Source organism: Symphalangus syndactylus, chromosome 18 (assembly GCF_028878055.3).
Source record: "Symphalangus syndactylus isolate Jambi chromosome 18, NHGRI_mSymSyn1-v2.1_pri, whole genome shotgun sequence".
Lineage (NCBI taxonomy): Eukaryota > Metazoa > Chordata > Mammalia > Primates > Hylobatidae > Symphalangus > Symphalangus syndactylus.
Window position 1 is genome coordinate 20,330,463 of NC_072440.2, and position 16,634 is coordinate 20,347,096.

The window sequence follows — 16,634 nt, forward strand, 5'->3', positions numbered from 1 at the left end:
AGCCGGGGGCCCCCACCCCGGTAAAAGGCCGGGGGCCCTCTCTACATTTGCCTCCGCCTGGTCCCCAGGGGTAGCTACGGCCGCAGCCCCCGCACCCTCCCAGCCCCCGACTGCGCCTGGGCCTCGGCCGCCGCCGCCGCAGTCTGGGGTCGGGGGTGGGGAAAGCGGGCGCGGAGGCCTCCCACCCCAGCCCCGCGCCGCGCCGGAGGTTGTGGGGGCGCCGCGCACAAAGCAGGGCTCGAGCCCCGCGCCTCGGGGACGTCCCCCGCCCGGCCGTGGGAAGGGGTCGGGCGCCGAGGCTCTGCCCTCCGGGGACCGGCGAGCTCTGAGGAGCGGCGGGTGGGGGGAGGGGGCCCGCGCCGAGTGGCTTCCCCGGCATCCCGCCCCCCACCGTGGCCCCCGGGCCCCCAGCCCCAGTGCGCCCGCGCCCGCCCCCTAAGGTCACGCTTGGGGAGGGGGCCGCGGAGCCGGGCGGGGGGCGCCGAGCGCGGCGCGGGAGGGCGGGCAGCGCGGGGATAGAGGGGCCGCGGCGCCCCTCAGGACGCCGGGGTCAACTCACCCATCGCCCGCTGGGTCTCAGCAGCGGCGGCAGCAGCGGCGGCGGCGGCTCCGCGGCCCCCGGGGTCCCCGGCGGGGAGATGCTGGCGTCCGCCGCAGCCTCTCGCCCCATCCCCGGCTCCGGCGGCAGCGGCTGCGGCTGCGGCGGGCGCCCGGCATCGCAGGCGGCGCGGCCCCGGCCCGGCCCCGATCCCCTCCCCCCACTCCCACTTCCACCCCGTCCCGGGGGCCCGGCGCGGCCGCTCGGCTGCACCCCGGGGCGGCGGCGGGGGCCCGGCGAGCGGACGGGCGCGGGGGAGGGACCGCGGCGGGCGCGCGGGGGGGCGCGGAGGCGAGGCCGAGCGCGGCGCGCAGGGGTGCCCGCTCCCGCCGGCTCAAGCGGCTCCGGCCCCCACCCCGCCCCCACCGCAACCCCCTCCCCTTCCCCGCCAGCCGGGCTCCGCCGCCGCGCCGGGCCGGGGGCGCCTCGCACCGCAGACTCCGGCCGCCGCCGCCCGGCGCCGCCCGCGCGTGCTGGGTCGAGTGTGTGCGTGTGCGAGCGAGTGTGTGTGAGTGCGAGTGTGCGCGCGCCCCTCCTGTGACCGTGCGTGCGCCGGCCCACAGCCCAGGGCGGCCTGCGCGGGGGCGTGTGCGGGGGACGCGGGTAGTTTGGCGTGCGGGCCTGGTGTGCGTGCGGGGCAGGGAGTCCCGTTCTGTGTATGCGTGGACGGGTGCGTTCCGCAGCGTGCCCGGGTCGGTGTTACTCCGTGTGCCCGTCTGTGCCTGTGTGTGCATGGACGTGCAGACCCGTGTTGCGGTGTGTGCGTGGATCCGACTGTGCCCGCGTGAACCTGGGCCGGGATTTCGCGCAGGCATCTGTGACCATGTGCAGAGGCCTGGGCTTGTGATGTGTGCACGATGCCGGGCCTGTTACGGTGTCTACACAGTCTGTGTGTCTGCTTGGGGCGTGGGTGACCGCCGTACACCGGCCTGTGTCCTTCCGACCCCTTCCATCCCTCACATGCCCGAAGCCACCTGCGCAGTCGCGGGGTAACTGGGGGTGCCTCCCCTCCCCCGCCCCCCTCACCTGGCCACCCCAGGCCTGGCCGGTCCTGCCCACCCTCTTGAGCCTACTCTCCTGCCACTTGCCCACCAGCGGTTCTCCGAGGGCGCACTGTGTCGTGCCCTGGCTTCTCGTGGCCTTGCTCTGGGCCATTCCTCTCAGGGCTCGGAGGCGTCCCCCACGTGTTTCCCGCCTTTCAAGTGGTTCCGCTCTGTGGCCTACAGAACAGCCACTTCCGCCCGCGGTGCGAGGCACAAGGCATTGTGGGTACGCAGCAGACATCTCTGCGCCGCCATCGTCGAAGGTGCAGGGTTGCGCTACCTATGCTATATCCCAGTGAATGTGCTCCAGAGTGGTCCCAGAGGCCTTTGCTGAGCCATCCGGGCTGCCTAGGGCTGGTCTTCCTGCTCCAGGTGCCTCCGTGCCCAGCTTCATCCATCCTTGCTGAGGAGGCAGAGTGATCCTACTCCAACATTCACCTGAGCAGGTCACTCTCCTGCCTGCACCTTCAATGGCTCCCACTTGCCCTCAGCTTAAGTTCAGTGCCTGGGCGGGGCACAGGGAGCCCCTGGTGACCTAGTCTTGCCCCCTTCTTCAACGTCACCCTCACTGCTCTCTTCTTCCTGGAGGCTCTCTCTAAGCAAGGGTGGGCAAACCATTTGCTGTAAAAGACTGATTGTAAATATTTTAGGCTTTGCCAGCCATATGGTCTCTGTCCCAACTACTCAACTCTGCCATCGTAGCATAAAATCAACCATAGACAATACGTAAAAGAATGAGCCTGGCTGTGTTCCAATAAAACTTTATGGACACAAAAATTTGAATTTCGTGTCATTTTCACGTGTCCGGAAAAATTTTTTGATGTTTCCCCAACCATTTGAAAGTGTAAGATCCATTCCTAGTTCCTATCACTCTAAGCACATTCCATTATAACATCTCCATGGGCCGGGCACGGCGGCTCATGCCTGTAATCCCAGCACTTTGGGAGGCTGAGGCAGGTGGATCACAAAGTCAGGAGTTCGAGACCAGCCTGATAACATGATGAAACCCCATCTCTACTAAAAATACAAAAATTAGCTGGGTGTGGTGGCACACGCCTGTAATCCCAGCTACTCAGGAGGCTGAGGCAGGAGAATTGCTTGAACCCAGGAGGCGGAGGTTGCAGTGAGCCGAGATCATGCCACTGCACTCCAGCCTGGGCAACAGAGCAAGACTCCATCTCAAAAAAAAAAAAAAAAAAAAAATCATCTCCATGACATGTGCTTAAGGTAGTTGTCACTCCCCCAAAATCCAGTCTATTCTGCCCTGCAAAAGTGTTGTCCTCCTCCTCTCCCCAGCCTGGCTGTTCAACCCTCTCTGCCCCTTCTTCTCCGGCCCCCAAAGAACCCTCTATTTCTGCTTAAATGTGTCCCGCTCCCCCAATTCCCCATGCCACAGCTCTCCCTGCCTGGGACTCATTCCCCTATGGAAGGGACCACCTCACAGACACTTTCCTTCCCAGAACCTTCTCTCCCTCCCTGAGCCTTCGGTAGCAACTCTGGGCATCCCTCAGCCCATGCACGAAGTGCTGTTTCAAGTCTGGATTCTCCATTGAACTTGTTCTGAGCATCAAGAAAACCTTGACACTGGCCCTCAAGCACGAAGGCAGGCACAAAAGAATCACATTCCTCCATTTCCATTGCTCCTGGCAAAGGGGAGGAGGACCTGCCCAAGCCCCAGCCCTTGCCCTTGAGGCCCAGTGAGAAGTAAAGACACGCCCCACTCCCCAGGGAAGCTGCCCTGCCCAGAGCTGGCCAGGGTCAGGGGACTTGCTCGCTCTCCATCTTCCCCCAACTTGGGTCTTTGTTCTCCTGACCTTTCCAGATTCCCAAGCTTCTTGGGAGGGCTAAGTGGAGTCAGCCTTGTTGGGTTCATACCAAAGTCCGCCTCCATGTCCTCAATGCGGTACTCAGTGTGTTGGGCTCTGTGTGGCAAGTACATCTTCCCCACGGCCAGCCCGTCAGAGATAAGTAACTTGCTCGGTCACACGCACAGCCACAGCTGGGCACAGCAGGCCCCACCCTCCACCCTCCCAGCTCAGGCCCTGTGGCGCCAGAAGCCTCCCTCCAAGAGAGCTGGCCAGAAGGGGAAACATCCCCCAATTCCTTCCTCCCACGTGGCCCCTGTCACTCTTTTCCCCTCCCACATTCACAGAGGCCTGGCACACAGTAGTCATGGAAGTGCTCAGCAGGTGGAGAAGCTGAATCCCAGGGTGCTTAAGACCTGGGTTCTATGCCAGCTCGCCAAGTGTTCCAGTCATTTCAATCCCTAAGCCTCAGTTTCTTCATCTGCAGAATGGGATGAATCACTGCCCTGACATCGCATTGACATCAGTGGAATCTGGGTCTCTCCATCCTCTCCCAGCCGTCCTCCACGCCCCACGATGACATGGGAGAGGCTGGGGCTCCAAGCTGCATGGTGATATGGGGGAGGGTGGTTGGTGGCCCTCTTGCCCCACTGCTTCTCTAGGGGCTGAGCTGCCTGACAAGGCGGCTGTGGGAGCTGGAGGTGGGAAAAGCCCAGATACAAGATTAGCCAATCTCAGGCGGTGTCTCCTTACAGCCCTGCTGTCGCCTTTCACCCAGGCCTTTTTGGCTCTGGGAACAATTGCTAGGTCTGTTACCCTTTCAGCAGCTGCTGGCTGGCCTGTGGGAGCCACATTCCACCTCCCTGGGGCATCTCACTCCTGGCCCTGGGTCTCCAGGTGGGGAGGCTCCTCACCCATGCCATGAAAACCAAGCCATAGGCCAGGCGCAATGGCTCATGTCTGTAATCCCAGCACTTTGAGAGGCCAAGGTACGTGGATCACTTGAGGCCAGGAGTTTGAGACCAGCCTGGCCAACATGGTGAAACCCCATCTCTACTAAAAATACAAAAATTAGCCGGGCGTGGTGGCGCATGCCTGTAGTCCCAGCTACTGGGAAGGCTGAGGCGTGAGAATACCTTGAACTTGGAAGGTGGAGGTTGCAGTGAGCTGGGATTGCGCCACTGCACTCCAGCCTGAGCAACAGAGTGAGACCCTATCAAAAAATAAAAAGAAAAAGAAAGAAAAGAAAGAAAGAGAGAACCAAGCCATCAAGCCCCAGCCCTGCCAAAGCTCCAGGTGGTCAGGGAGCATGGCGGTGCAGTGGGCAGAGTGAGCTGGCTCCAGTCCGGGCCCTCCGGGCTGCGCCAGGGCTCCACACTCAAAGTCTAGGCCCATTGGTCTGTAGAGTGGGCATAAAGGTGGCCACCTGACAGCATGTGGGGAGGGTGAGGGAGGTGGGATGTGTGACAAGGTGGTGCTGGGCAGCACCAAAGGTATTTGATAAAGGGTCCTTTGAGAAATTAAAATGAAATCCCAAGCCCCCCAACAGCACCCCCTCTTGGCCAAGGGGACCCTAGAGAAACCGTGAAAGCTGAGTTCTTGGCTACAACAGAATGGGAGGTCAGACACTCCTCGATACAGCCCCTCCTGAACCCCTTCCTTAGGGAAGAAAGCCTGCTGACGGTTAGGGCTAGCCAGAAACCAGCCCTTTTGAAACACTTCACCGCTGATACCAACCAGCTGTCCGATGCTATCCCTCTTTTGCAGCTTTGACACAATAACTGACCATCATCCCTTCCTGATAAGAAACCATTGACCACGGAGAGGGTCCAGACAGTCTACAGTGGATGCCCAGTGAAGGTGTTTGTCAGAGATAAGTGACTTGCTCAGTTGCACACAGCCAGGCACGCCAGGCACACCAGGCCCCACCCTCCACCCTCTACCCTCCACCCTCCCAGCTCAGGCCCTGTGGCGCCAGGAGCCTCCCTCAGAGAGAGCTGGCCAGAAGGGGACATAGCCCCCAATTCCTTCCTCCCACATAGCCCCTGTCACTCTTTTCCCCTCCCACATTCACAGAGGCCTGGCACACAGTAGGGTCCTGTGCTTCACCTTTTGACATCAGAGGGCTGAAAAACACCCTGCGATCACACTAACGCCACCATTTTTTTGCACATGTGACTCATGAAGGGGCATGAAGCTTAATTGCACAGGTCCCTGTTTCTCCTTACATGAATATTCATGAATCCCCCTATAGCTTATTAAATATGTATATTCAGCCACCCTGCTCTGTATAAATTCCTGTTCCCTTTGCCCCTCCCTTGAAGCTTGTGTTCCTGGCTTCTGGCTGGAAGCTATGCTTCCCAGCCTGTCAGAATGGCTGCCCTGCAGGCTGCAACCCTTTATGAGAAATGAAGCTCTCCTTTCCAAATTTGTGAATCTCATTGTTCTTCTCTTAACGACTTCCTTCCCCATCACTTGCCAGGTGAAGTCAGATCTGTCCCCTTTCTACCCTCCCCCACATGCACTCCATTCAGTCTTTTATTCATTCAGCTGAGCTTGTCCCATCCACTGACAGCCCTCTGAAATGCTTGCAATTTCTCTGCCTTTTTTTTTTTTTTTGAGATGGAGTCTCACTCTGTCACCAGGCTGGGGTGCAATGGCACGATCTTGGCTCACTGCAACCTCTGCCTCCCAGGTTCAAGAGATTCTCCTGACTCAGCCTCCTGAGTAGGTGGGGCGACAGGTGTGCACCACAATGCCCAGCAAATTTTTTGTATTTTTAGTAGAGACAGGGTTTCACCAAGTTGGCCAGGATGGTCTTGATCTCTTTTTTCTCTTTTTTTTTTTTTTCTTGAGACGGAGTCTCGCTCTGTTGCCCAGACTGGAGTGCAGTGACGCGATCTCGGCTCACTGCAAGCTCCGCCTCCCGAGTTCACGCCATTCTCCTGCCTCAGCCTCCCGAGTAGCTGGGACTACAGGCGCCCGCTACCACGCCCGGCTAATTTTTTTGTATTTTTAGTAGAGATGGTGTTTCAACGGGTTAGCCAGGATGGTCTCGATCTCCTGACCTTATGATCCGCCTGCCTCGGCCTCCCAAAGTGCTGGGATTACAGGTGTGAGCCACCGTGCCTGGCCAGTTCTCTGGCTTTTAAAAATCTCTGTACCTGGTATATCTGTGTTCTGCCCAAAAAGCCTTTCTGGAAAAACTCCTACTCATCCTTAAAGACCCAGCCCAGGTGTCTCCTCCCCTTGAAGGTCCCTGAAGGGCTTCTGGTTTCCAGGAGCCCTGCTTGCCTCCATTTGGAGAATTCTCACCTCAAGGCCTTTGCTGCTACTGGGCTCTGCCTGGAGTGCCCTTCCCAGCCCAGCCCAAAGAGCTCAGCTCAAATGCCACCTCTCCAGAGTCTCCTCTCACTCCCTTTCTTGGGACCTGAGCACTTCCTGTCTGCTGTCCTGGGCTCCTCACCCGGCCTTGCTGTGAGCTCTTGGGCAACTAGGATGAGAGAAGTTTCCCCTGGCCCCTAGCTGGTGCTGGGGACAGAGGGCCCTAACGGAGGGGCCCCTGCTGGTCCAGGTAGGGTGTCTGGGCCAAGTCTTGCTGGTCAAGCCCTCTAGGCTTGTGTGGCCTTGAACAAGTCCCTTCCTCTCTACAAGCCTTACTTTCTACACTTGCCAAGTAGGGGTAATAGATGAGGTAGGGATCCATTACTTGGGGGAGTCAAGGGATCCGGTAATCTCCTAAAATTCCCAGTAGCATGGTGTGACTGTGAGCACGTGTTTGTGCATGCACGTGAACACAGGTGCATGTACACCTGTGGAAGTGTGTGCATGTGTGTGAACACGGGTGCATGTATACATGTGCAGAAGTGTGTGCATGCGTGTGTACATGGGTGTGTGCCCCTGCCCATCTGTGTGTGTGTATGAGTGCACGTGCACATGAGTGTTTTGGGGGGAGCATCCATGGCTGTTATCAGATTCTCAAAGGGAGCAGGCCCTGGGTGGGGAATCCTGGCCTGTCCCACAGGAGAGACGGCTGTGGGCACTAGGAGCACCTCTTCCACCTCCCCCTTCCACTGCCCTTGCCTGGCCTGCGTTCTTGCAGCCGCCTCCCCACTGGTGGGCAAAGTCAGCTCACCTCCCTGCTCTGCGCAGATTCTATGGTGGCTGCCGCCTCCACTCAGAGGGAGGCCAGAGACCTGTCGGCCAGGTACCTCCCTGGCCTCCTCCCCTCTACTCTCGTCCACTGGCACACTAGCTTCATTGGTGCTGGCGGTCCCCTCTGCCTGAACGCTCCAGCCCCAGGTACCCACAGCTCCTCCTCATTCCAGCCTGGGCTCTGATCTGGGTCTTTGGGACCACCACAACTCAGGGCAGTCCCCCGTCCCTTTGCTTGCTCTTCTTTCTTCCATAGCACGTTTCCCTTTCCAGCATACTAGGTAATTGACTCATTAATTAAATTTCTTGTGTATTTTGCCCGTCTCCTCACTGTCTCCTGCTGCTGTCTCCTCGGCATCTGGCTCAGCCTAGCACATGGTAGGTGCCCAGTCGGTACTGTTGTAGGGACGGAAACTGCAGACAACCCCTCCCTGGCCTGTGTGTGTGCATTTTGGGGGTTGCCCCATCTGTGTCTACCATAGGCGGTGGGGCATGAGGGCTGGTGAGAGCCCAGGGAGAGAAGTGACAGCCTTCCAGGCAAAGGAACATTAGCACTGAAGTGTCCCATGAGGGCCAGGGGTGCTTCGGGATGTGGATGGGTGTGGCCCAGGATGTGCACTGCTTTTTGTACGATAAACCTCACGCTTAGCTGGTCAAGCCCTCTAGGCCTGCGTGGCCTTGAACAAGTCCCTTCCTCTCTACAAGCCTTACTTTCTACACTTGCCGAGTAGGAGCAATGGATTAGACAGGGATCCATTACTTGGGGGAGTCAGGGGGGTCCAAGAAAACTTGGGTAGCTGCTCTATCTCTAGCCTCCACTGTGACGGCAGGCCCCTCTGCCTTCCCCAGGCAGCCCCCAGGTGAGGAAACTGAGACACAGCAAGAAGAAATGAATCCCACTCAGTGGCTGAGTGCCAGAGCCAGGACTCAGATCCAGGTCTGGGACTCCAGAGCCAGTGCTCCAGCCACCAGGAGCCATGCCCCTCCCTGCTCCCTGCCCAGAGGGTCCTGTCTCCCACAGTGGCTAACCCCACAGAGAGAGAGGAACCCCATCTCTACTAAAAGTACAAAAATTAGGTGGGCATGGTGGCGGGCGCCTGTAGTCCCAGCTACTTGGGAGGCTGAGGCAGGCGAATCGCTTGAACCCGGGAGGCGGAGGTAGCAGTGAGCCCAGATGGCGCCATTACACTCCAGTGTGCTCAACAGAGTGAGACTTTGTCTCAAAAAAAAAAAAAAACAAAAAAGACAGAACGGCATCCAGACTGAGGTGGGGGAACACAGGGGCAGCGGGGATGGTGCAGAAGGGAGGCCTGGTGCACTTAAGGGAGGGGCTAGGCATAGCCAGAAACTGTTGGGGGTGGCTGTCAAGCCAAGGACGCCTCTAAGCTGCACGAATGCAACAGATGCTGAGAGTCAGACTGAGTGACCTCGTGAAGCTGAGCAGGTGAACCCACTGTAGCCTGTGGCCGGCCTAGGAGGGTGGCCTAGCAGAGTGAGGTTTGGAGGCTGGAGACTTCAGGGGAACGTGCTGAGCCACACCAGTGTCACCAGCTGGCTTCTCCTTGCTTGGGGCCCTTGAGGGAAGCAGACATGTCCACACCTGTGTGCACAGGCCTGGCACATGGAGACCCAGGCCCTCCGTGCACACGGAGCAAGTCCCCATCTGCCTGCATGTGCACCCACTGGAAGGCTCCCCACCCTAGTGTCACATACATGCATGCACTCTCACACAGACACGCCCCACATGCATACACAGGGTGCGGCCCCGAACCCACAAGCACTGCCGGGCACTCCCCACAAACTCACAGGACAACATTCCACAGGGTCACCAAAGGGAGGGCAGGGCTGGGAACCACGAGGCCCAGATGGGTGGTGTCAGGCCACGCAGAGCCCCTCTCCTGACTCCACACACCCTCCTCCTTCCCTCCACACCCAGCACCTGCCTTGGTGAAGGGGCCTTGAAACTCGGAGGTGGGGGCATGGGCCCAGCCACACTGACTCTTGGCCTGTCCATCCTACAGCAACTTCAGGTCCCCAGGCCTGTCAGGGAGTTTCAGCCTCTGTCCTCACGGCCACTGGGCCGAGTCATCACTCGGCAGCCACACAGCCACAGGAAGGTGGGCAGGGGCTGGGCCTGGGAGGCGACCTTGGGAACATCCAGTCTATTTGTGATTGTCGGAACCCGAAAACCACAGGCCCCAGGTAGCCAGCTAGGTGCCAGCAGTTACTCTGGTCCTTTTGATGGCCTGAAACTTAAATAAAGCAGGGTGCTGCTGGAAGCCCTGTTCAGGGGTCCAGGCTGTCCAGCTGCTGGACCTGGGCCAGTGAGTAGAACTGGAAGAAGAGAGAAATTCACTCAGGACATCTGGGATCGGCCACAGGGTCTCCACCTGGGGGCCTGAGCTGGCGGTAGGAGGCTTAGCCACTGACCTTTAGCTCAAGCATGCTCTGAGGCTGGGGAACTGGCCAAATATGGTTCCACTGGGCCTCACACCTGTGAGCTGGGCGAGGAGAGGGGCTTCAAGGTCATCTCCTGTGGCCCCAGTCTCATGCCACTGCTTACACACATCCTGTGATGTGGCGCTCACTCTCTCACTCTCTTTATTATGTGACCGCTTTGGCTGTTAGATACCCTAGAACCCGCTGCCTGGAACTGGGCAAAGCAAGCCAGCTTCTTCATTGGCATGGCGGTCCTCCAGACATTTGGCAAGGGTCCCTCCACCACTTCTCCTCCCAGGTTTGTTTGTTTGTGGTTTTTTTTGTTTTTTTTTTGAGACGGAGTCTCACTCTGTCACCCAGGCCGGAGTGCAGTGACTCGATCTTGGCTCACTGCAAGCTCCGCCTCTCTGGTTCAAGCGATTCTCCTGCCTCAGCCTCCCAAGTAGCTGGGACTACAGGCGTGTGCCTCCATGCCCAGCTAATTTTTTTTTGTATTTTTAGTAGAGACAGGGTTTCATCATATTGGTCAGGCTGGTCTTGAATTCCTGACCTTGTGATCTGCCAGCCTCGGCCTCCCAAAGTGCTGGGATTACAGGTGTGAGCCACTGCGCCCGTCCTCCTCCCAGGTTCTTTAGTGCCTCCTCCTATGACATGGTTTCCAGACCTTTCCATCCCAGTTACTCTCCATTTGCCCTCCCCCAACATGTCCTGACTTACATAGATGCACACAGAGGGTCTCTCACCTGCCTTGGCTGCCCTGCGCTCTGTTAACGCGGTCTGCATCTGCGGCGAGAGCTCTGGCCACCACACACACTTCCTGCCAGCTGCTCTGCGAAGTGCAATGAACTGCAACTAGAAAGCTCAGGAGCTCAAACAAATTCGGGTTTAAAACAACCTCAGCCACACTATGGTATAGAAAAGGGAAGGAATAGGAGGCGGAGCACAGGCACTAGCAGAGCAGGTGCAGTTCGGGCTCCGGAAAAAGGACGGGGATGATAACCACAGAAACAAACCCGTATCACTGACCACTGGCTGGCATCATCCTGCATTGTCACGCCAGCCCGTGATGTTGGGCACAGCAGCTAACAAGACAGACCTGGGCTACCTGGGCCCAACTCCGAGATTCACTGACTCACTGTGTGACCTCAGGCAACTTGTTTGCCCTCTCTGTGCCTTCATTTCCTCATCTGTAAAGTGAGGAGTGTAATAACAGACCCTGCCTCACAGGGCTGTTGGGAGGCTTGGATGAGTTGCTAGATGCAAAGTGCTTAGAACAGGGCCTGGCACAGAGCAATCATGTCTGCCCTTCCTTTCTCCCCATTTTTCAGATAAGGAAAATGAGGCACGAAGCAGTGAAGTTAACTTTCCCAAGATCAGGCAGCTAATGAGTGGCAGCACCTGTGCTGGGAGGTCACTGAAAGGTTCACGAGGCCTCTAGGGGTTGGAGGAGGGGAAGGATCCACCCTGGTTTCCCCCCTGCTACCCTCAGTGAACATCACTGTCTGGGGACATTTGCTGCACTCCAGAATCTGTGAGGCCAGGGGACCTCGGGGAGCAGCTGCTGTGTGGTGGGGAGTCGGGGAGCAGGGGTTGGGGTCGGGGAGCAGCTGCTGTGTGGCGCCCTCTGCCTTTCGGAAACCCCAGGCAGGGCCAAGTGTTATCACCTGCAGGAGGAGCAGGCCCGGCCCATTCCTGGGAAAACACCCTCAGGGGCGGGGACAGAACCAGAGCCTCTGGAGGAAAAGGCCTTTGGTTCCCCTGGGGCCTGTCCAGAGCCAGCTTCTCCTCCTCTAGTCGCCCCCAGCTGGGCCTCGAGCCTCCTGGGCCTCTTCCGCATGTATGGGGATCACCATACACTCTGCTGCCCTGTCCCACCGAGGCTGCCAGCAGTTAAAGGCGGCTCTGAGGCTTGGGGTCCTTGGGTGGGAGGTGTCTGCCAAGATGGCTGCAGGGTCCCCTCCCTCCCCGGCCCTGGCAGCATGTCCACCATTTTCCTCTCCCTGCAACCTGGGCAGGCCTGTGACTTGCTTTGGCCACTAGGATGAGGTGGAAGGGACAAGGAAATGTCCAGGCTAGGCCTCAAGTGGCCTTGCAACGTCCTTTTCCTCCAGCTTGGAGGTCAGCGGCTATGGAGGGAAATCCGAGGGGAGAGCGGCCCTGGACCACACAGGGAAGAGAGGGGCTGCCGCCTCCGGCTGTTCCAGCCACCCCTGGCTGTTCCAGCCACCCCTGCCAGGCACCGGGCCTGGGAGGGAGGCCAGGGGGGCCGTCCCAGCCAGCACCACAGAGACAGTGACATGACAGGCGGACCAGGCGCAAGGCCTGCTGCCACTGGAGGTCTGGGTGAGTTACATCGTCTTTCCTGATTTGGTTCCCCCCAAAGAGGGACAGTAAAAGCACCAGCATGGTCTGGAGTGACGGTGCAGGGTGAGCGAGCCTTGTGAGTGGCACTCGGGCTGGCCCAGGGGCTGTGTCGGAGAAACACGAGCCGTTTTCACTACTATTAGAGGCTTGGAGATGGCTGAATCCAGGCAGACCCTCCCTGGCTGGACAAAGTCTCCAGGGCACGGAGCAGCGGGATTCTAACAAGGGCTGCTGCTGTGGGGACACTTACCGTGGCCATGTCTGAGCACGAACCACATCACTTTTGAGGCTTCCACCATCTCATGAGGGGTATGACATAGCCCCCACTGACTGCAGCCGGCAGGAGAGAGACTTTCTAAATCAGGTCAGGATGAAAGTCACTCCTTCCTCACCGGGCCAGCCCTCCAGCTCCTAGGAGGATTCAGGGCCCTGGCGATTCCTGCAGTGTTCTTGCCATCAAGCCCATCCTACAGGTGGACAAGCTGATGCCCAGAACTGGAAAGTGACTCATCCAAGATCACAGTGTGATGCCACGCAGGTGATGGCCATGTGGAGCTGGCGGCCTGGTCCGGGCTGGCCAGGCTAGGACCAGCTCACAGCAGGCATGACAAGGCTAGAGGGTCTGGAGCCGTGGCCCTGAAGGCACAGAAAAGGCGCCCCATGGATCCCTTCCCAGATTCCTCCTGTTTTCCCCCTGGTGCGCGCTGCTGCTGGCTGTCAGAGGACGCGCTTAGGTTTCCTTGTTTGTTGTCTGTCTCTCCACTGGGCAGGGCCCTTCTTTGGTTCCTAATCAGAGCTGAGCGCATACTAAGTGCTCGATGCATATTCTCTGGAGGAATGAGTGGATGTCGCTGGTCTGAGATGGATCAGATGGGGCCAGACTGGCAGTGGGGAGAGCTGGCAGAGGCGCTGGGAAACAGGCGAGGTAACAGTGGCTGGGGTGGAGATGGGAGGCTGGAAAGAGGAGATGAGACCTACAGGACCAGGCGTTGTCTGGGATGTGGCATGGGGAGGGAGTTGTGGGGCTGACTCCCAGAGGTCTGATGGGGAAGACTGCCCCTAGACTGCCCACCCCGACAGCTGGGCTCAGAGGCTGGGTTCCAGGTGTGACATCACTGGGCAGAGGCCCTCAGCACCCTTCAGGCCGGGACTCGTGCCTCACCCTGAGATACGCCCATCCCCAACCCATCTCCTATTCCTCAAACTCTTGCTCCCACTTCTGGGCCCAGGATGCATGGGCCTCTTCCTGGAAGACTTCCCTGATTCTCCTGCTGCTTCTGCACCCTGCCCCCCAGTGATTTCTCCTTCCGCTAGCTCTTCATTCATTCACTCACTTCATTACTCACTCACGAAATGATTTCAAGACTGGCCCTGTGTCCCCATGGGGACACAGAGATGACCCTGCTTCAAGGGAGACAGATTCAGAAGCCAAACCATAGCATGACTCAAATCCCAACGCTCTTTGAAAGAAAAAAGTTCTCATTGATTCTGGGGTTGTCGTCAGTCATTTTTATCACAGTGTTTCTTAAATATGCGCAGACACTGAGCTAGGTGTAAAGCTCTTGTACTTATGTTTGCCTCCAACATTAAAAACAAAGCAATGCTGGGAATGGTGGCTCATGCCTGTGATCCCAGCACTTTAGGAGGCCAAGGCGGGAGGATCACTTGAGGCCAGGAGTTCCAGATCAGCCTGGCTAACATGGCGAAACCTTGTCTCTACTAAAAATTACAAAAATTAGCCTGCCTTGGTGGCGGGCGCCTGTAATCCCAGGTACTCAGGAGGCTGGGGCATGAGAATCGCTTGAACCTAGGAGACAAAGATTACAGTGAGCCTTAATCATGTCACTGCACTCCAGCCAGGGCAACAGAGTAAGACTCTGTTTCAAAAAACAAAACCAAACCAAAGCAAATTTGCAAAATGAATATAAAAAAACATAGAGCCAATAAAAAATCAAATTAACAACAGGAAGAAACCTTGCTGGCTCTCACCACAGACAGGGCAGTCAGCAGTCGAGGTGCCCAGTGAGGGGCTGATTCTCTGGGGCCGGGTGGCTTTGACCAGTGTGGAGGCCAAGCAAGGCCTTGCTCCTCCCTGCAGTCTCCTCTGTTCACGCCTACCCAGCCTGGGAGGCCTGGCTGAGGCAGTGCCTGGACAGCACCTGGCCAAAGTCTCCCTGCATCTTTTCTCATCAGCTCCAGTGACTATGAAGTCTCAGTGCCCTGGTCAGCACAAATCCACAGTCACTGGGTAGCCAAACTAAAAAAGAAAAATGTGGTAAAATCTACATAACACAAAATTTACCACTTTAACCACTTTTTAGCACACAGTGCAGTGGCATCAGGTACATTCACATTGTGTGGTACCATCACCACCGTCCATCTCCAGAATGCTTTTTTTTTGAGACAGAGTCTCGCTCTATCGCCCAGGGTGGAGTGCAATGACATGATCTCGGCTCACTGCAACCTCTGCCTCCCGGGTTCAAGCGATTCTTGTGCCTCAGCCACTTGAGTAGCTCAGATTACAGGTGTAAGCCACCATGCCCCACTAATTTTTGTATTTTTAGGAGAGACAGGGTTTTGCCATGTTGGCCAGACTGGTCTGGAACTCCTCTCACCTTGGCTTCCCAAAGCACTGGGATTACAGGCGTGAGCCACCAAGCCAGCCCAGCCCAGCACGATTTTCATCTTGCAAAACTGACACTCTGCACCCATTAAATATTAACTCCCCATTCCCCTGTCCCCCGGCACCTGGCAATCCTATTCTACTTTCTGTCTCTGAATTTGACTACCCTAAGTGCCTTGTCTGAGTGAGACCATATAGTGTTTGTCCTTTTGTGACTGCCTCATTTCACTTAGCATAATGTGCTTAAGATTCATCTACATTGTAGCATGTGTCAGAATTTCTTTTTTTTTTTTAAGGCTGAATAATATTTCATTGTATGGATAGAATGTATTTTGTTTATCCATGGACATCTCATCCATTGGTGAGTTGCCTCCACCTTTTGGCTGATGTATATAGTGTTGCTATGAACATTGCCACACAAGCATCTGAGACTTTGCTTTCAGTTCTTCTGGGTGTATACCCAGAAGTGGAATTACTGGGTCATATGGTAATTCTATGTTTAATTCAGAACTAATGTTTAATCTTTTTTTTTTTTGAGACAGGGTCTTGCTCTGTCCGGCAGGCTGGAGTGCAGTGGCATGATCTTGGCTCACTGAAATCTCCACCTCCTGGGCTCAAGTGATCCTCTCACCTCAGCCTCCAGAGTAGCTAGGACCATAGGCACGTGCCACCACACATGGCTATTTTTTGTGTGTTTTGGGTACAGACGGTTTTTTGGGGCTTTTTTTAGACAGAGTCTCGCTCTGTCACCCAGGCTGGAGTGCAGTGGCACAATTTCAGCTCACTGAAACCTCCACCTGTGAGGTTCAAGCGATTCTTCTGCCTCAGCCTCCCAAGTAGCCAGGATTTCAGGCGCACACCCACACCCGGCTAGTTTTTGTATTTTTGTATTTTTTTTTTTTTTAGTAGAGATGGGGTTTCACCATGTTGGCCAGGCTGGTTTCGAACTCCTGACCTCAGGTGATCTGCCCACCTTGGCCTCCCAAGGTGCTGGGATTACAGGTGTGAGCCACTGTGCCCAGCCCCGCCCTGCCCCCACTTTTTTTTTTTTTTGAGATGGAGTCTCGCTCTGTTGCCCAGGCTGGAATGCAGTGGCGCGATTTCGGCTCACTGCAACCTCCACCTCCTAGGTTTAGGCAATTCTCCTGTCTCAGCCTCTCGAGTAGCTGGGCCTACAGGTGCCCACCACCACGCCCGGCTAAGTTTTGTATTTTTAGTAGAAACGGGGTTTCACTATGTTAGCTAGGCTGGTCTCGAACTCCTGACCTCGTGATCTGCCCACTTCGGCCTCCCAAAGTGCTGGGATTACAGGCGTGAGCCACGCGCCCGGCCTAAGATGGGGTTTTGCCATCTGGGCCAAGCTGGTCTCAAACTCCTGGATTCAAGCAATCTACCCACCTCAGCCTCCCAAAGTGCTGGGATTATAGTTGTGAGGCACTGAGCCCAGCTTAAACTTTTAAGTTGATGGGTACATGTGCAGGTTTGTTACACAGGTCAGTGTGTGTCATGTGGGTTTGTTGTGAAGATTAGTTCATCACTCAGCCTAGTACCCATTAGTTATTTTTCCTGATCCTCTCCTTCCTCCCACCCTCTACCTTCTGAAAGCT

The 16,634-nt window shown here is 56.9% G+C and overlaps 1 protein-coding gene across 9 annotated transcripts in view; it reads right to left on the minus strand.

The window, feature by feature from the left end:
* The window catches only part of MGAT3 (beta-1,4-mannosyl-glycoprotein 4-beta-N-acetylglucosaminyltransferase), a 44,899-nt gene extending 34,002 nt beyond the window's left edge, over window positions 1–10,897 (minus strand). For 2 of the 9 annotated variants that reach the window (XR_010116995.1, XR_008652696.2), the window contains exon 1: window positions 10,784–10,891. Coding sequence is in view for 2 of the 9 variants with exons in the window: in XM_063622950.1 (XP_063479020.1) it covers window positions 9,545–9,615 (71 nt within the window). In the remaining 7 variants the exon portion in view is untranslated. Of the gene's footprint in view, window positions 1–559; window positions 999–1,690; window positions 1,714–9,544; window positions 10,577–10,757 lie in introns of those variants that run through there. The other 7 variants (XM_055254234.2, XM_055254233.2, XM_055254229.2 and 4 more) reach the window with 7 other exon arrangements.
* Window positions 10,898–16,634: the final 5,737 nt, after the last annotated feature.